This window comes from Dacryopinax primogenitus (assembly GCF_000292625.1).
Source record: "Dacryopinax primogenitus strain DJM-731 SS1 chromosome Unknown DACRYscaffold_14, whole genome shotgun sequence".
In the NCBI taxonomy this organism is placed as follows: Eukaryota; Fungi; Basidiomycota; class Dacrymycetes; order Dacrymycetales; family Dacrymycetaceae; genus Dacryopinax; species Dacryopinax primogenitus.
The window spans coordinates 687,132-689,223 of record NW_024467211.1 but is presented as its reverse complement, the minus strand read 5'-3'; the positions used below and the strand labels follow the sequence as shown (position 1 = coordinate 689,223).

The 2,092-nt window shown below is 56.0% G+C and overlaps 2 protein-coding genes across 2 annotated transcripts in view; one reads left to right on the top strand and one right to left on the bottom strand.

Annotated features, from left to right (window-relative positions):
- Positions 1-277: 277 nt before the first annotated feature.
- DACRYDRAFT_117624 (uncharacterized protein) lies at positions 278-1,125 on the bottom strand (the record flags this gene model as incomplete). Its single annotated transcript, XM_040770422.1, has 2 exons — positions 278-1,036; positions 1,084-1,125. The coding sequence occupies 2 exons, from the start codon at positions 1,123-1,125 to the stop codon at positions 458-460; spliced, it is 621 nt and encodes a 206-aa protein (XP_040626923.1). The 3' UTR covers positions 278-457.
- Positions 1,126-1,427: 302 nt separating this feature from the next.
- DACRYDRAFT_95815 (PLC-like phosphodiesterase) overlaps positions 1,428-2,092 on the top strand; it is a gene marked incomplete at both ends in the record, with an annotated part of 1,538 nt that continues 873 nt past the window's right edge. The window contains 2 exons of the mRNA XM_040777321.1: positions 1,428-1,526; positions 1,578-2,058. Of these exons, the coding sequence (XP_040626922.1) occupies positions 1,428-1,526; positions 1,578-2,058 (580 nt within the window). The remainder of the gene's footprint in view (positions 1,527-1,577; positions 2,059-2,092) is intronic.

Genomic DNA, 2,092 nt, shown 5'->3' with positions numbered 1-2,092 from the left:
GGGGGGGGGGGGGGGGGGGGGGGGGGGGGGGGGTTTGGCAGCTCGTGCTCGGAAAGTTGACCACTTGTGCTTGCTTGCTTGTTTTGAGGTATCGGATCAAGATACCCTCAGGAGGCCTCTGGAATTGAGCGATAGCAATAGCAGTAGCAATAACAACGTGAGACGATAATCATGACCAATGTTGAACAATGGGACATAAGACCCGTACCGTACCGTACAGCACGCTTGGGAGGTACCAGGTTGCCGATAGGGCCACTTGGAATTGGTTTGCTTGCTTGATTTGAGGTATCAGATAACGATAGAGAGATAAAGATAGAAGTAAGAATATCGAATTCCGAGTTCCAGCTCGGTCTATGCGCATCCACCAGGGAGAGCGCCGACCCATACGCCATACGCTTCCAAGAGCTTGTTCCACTCCCCCTTCCCTTCCCCCATATGCATCCTCTTGCTCCGCGTGCTAGCTAACGACCCTCCCTCCCAGCCAAGGGAGTACCTTTTCCCCCAGTTCCTTTGCCCAGGGCCAGAGCGCCCACCAGCCTGCTGCGAAAACGACGCCCCAGAGTGCGCCTCCCAGTACTTGAGGCAGCGTATGATGTCCCATTGTGATCCTGCTCGCGGCAACAGCTAGCGCATAGGGGACGTACAATCCCGGCAGGGCGAGGCGGAGCCACTCGGGTGGGGAGGCAGGAGTGGGAAGGAGCGGGAGAGGGAGGAATGAGAGGGCGGTGAAGGATAGGAAGAGGGAGGAGAGTGTGAGGTAGAGGGATTGGAACGCCATTGCGCTTGTGTGGGTTGAGGGCATGCCGTATGTCAATGGGCGTGGGGAGCCTGGAGGTCGAGGATGGCGGAGGAGACGTTTGAGTGCTTTGGCTAGCGCGTAGTGAGGGTTAGCGGTTACTGGTAGGGACAGGGCAGGGGGGGGGGGGGGTGTACCGGATAAAGAGCACAAGAGAGTTCCTATTCCGAAGTATGCAGCGTGGAATGAACGAGTGAGGATGACGTAGAGGAACGTGCCTGTGCTGACGAGGATGTTGGCCTGTGATTTGGGTGAGTGGGTAGAGGGAGGGAGGGAGTGAGAGATACTTTGGATAGAGGGAGGAGGTACCATGGGGATTTGACGGTCATTGTGAGGTGAAGAATGGGGAATGATGATGACGATTGATGGGGTATTAGTAGGATATCATCATGACGTTATCGTTCCATAGAACCAACACAGGGGGTGTAGCATCATCCACCAAGCGGGCCGATCGAGAGAGAAGAGTGAGATCGACCCTGTCAAGCACGTGGGGCAACAAAGGAACAAAAGTGATCTACCTGGTCAGTTCACTCTTCACCTTACTACTCTCTCTTTCACTCACTCGGCAGGTCCGACTTTCACTGCTTTACTTTACTCTCACTCAACACTTCACACTCAGACGCAATACAGAATGAGACTACCTTGCATGTCCCTCCTCCTCCTTCCCTTCCTCACCCTATCCCTCGCAGCTCCCAACAGACGAGCAACAACATGCAACGGTTCACCCCTCGTCAGTCCTCCCCTCCCCTCCCTCCCACAAGCACTCCCTAACCCCTTCCAGCTATGCTCCCGCCAATACAGCAACATCACCTTCATAGGAGCACACGACTCTTTCGCTCTCTCCCCCTCTCTCGCAGGCAATCAGGACTACGACCTAACCCAGCAACTCACAGACGGTATCCGGATGCTGCAGAACCAGGCTCACTCCGCGAACAACACGATCGAGCTCTGTCACACCTCTTGTTCCTTGCTAGACGGCGGCTCGCTCGCGATTTATTTAGGGAAACTCAAGGTTTGGCTAGACGCGAACCCCGGGGAGGTAGTCACCCTCCTGTTGGTAAACAACGACGACCTCCCCGTCTCCCAATTCGGCGCGGTACTCCAGTCTGTGGGACTGGACACTGTCTCTTTCAACCCTGGGAAAGCGAGTTTGACACTTCAGGAATGGCCCACTCTGGGGCAGATGCTCGATCAGGGGACGAGGCTGGTGACGTTCATGGATACGAACGCGGATTTCCAGAGCGTGCCTTACATTCTTGATGGTTCGTCCCCCCCCCCCCCCCCCCCCCCCCCACC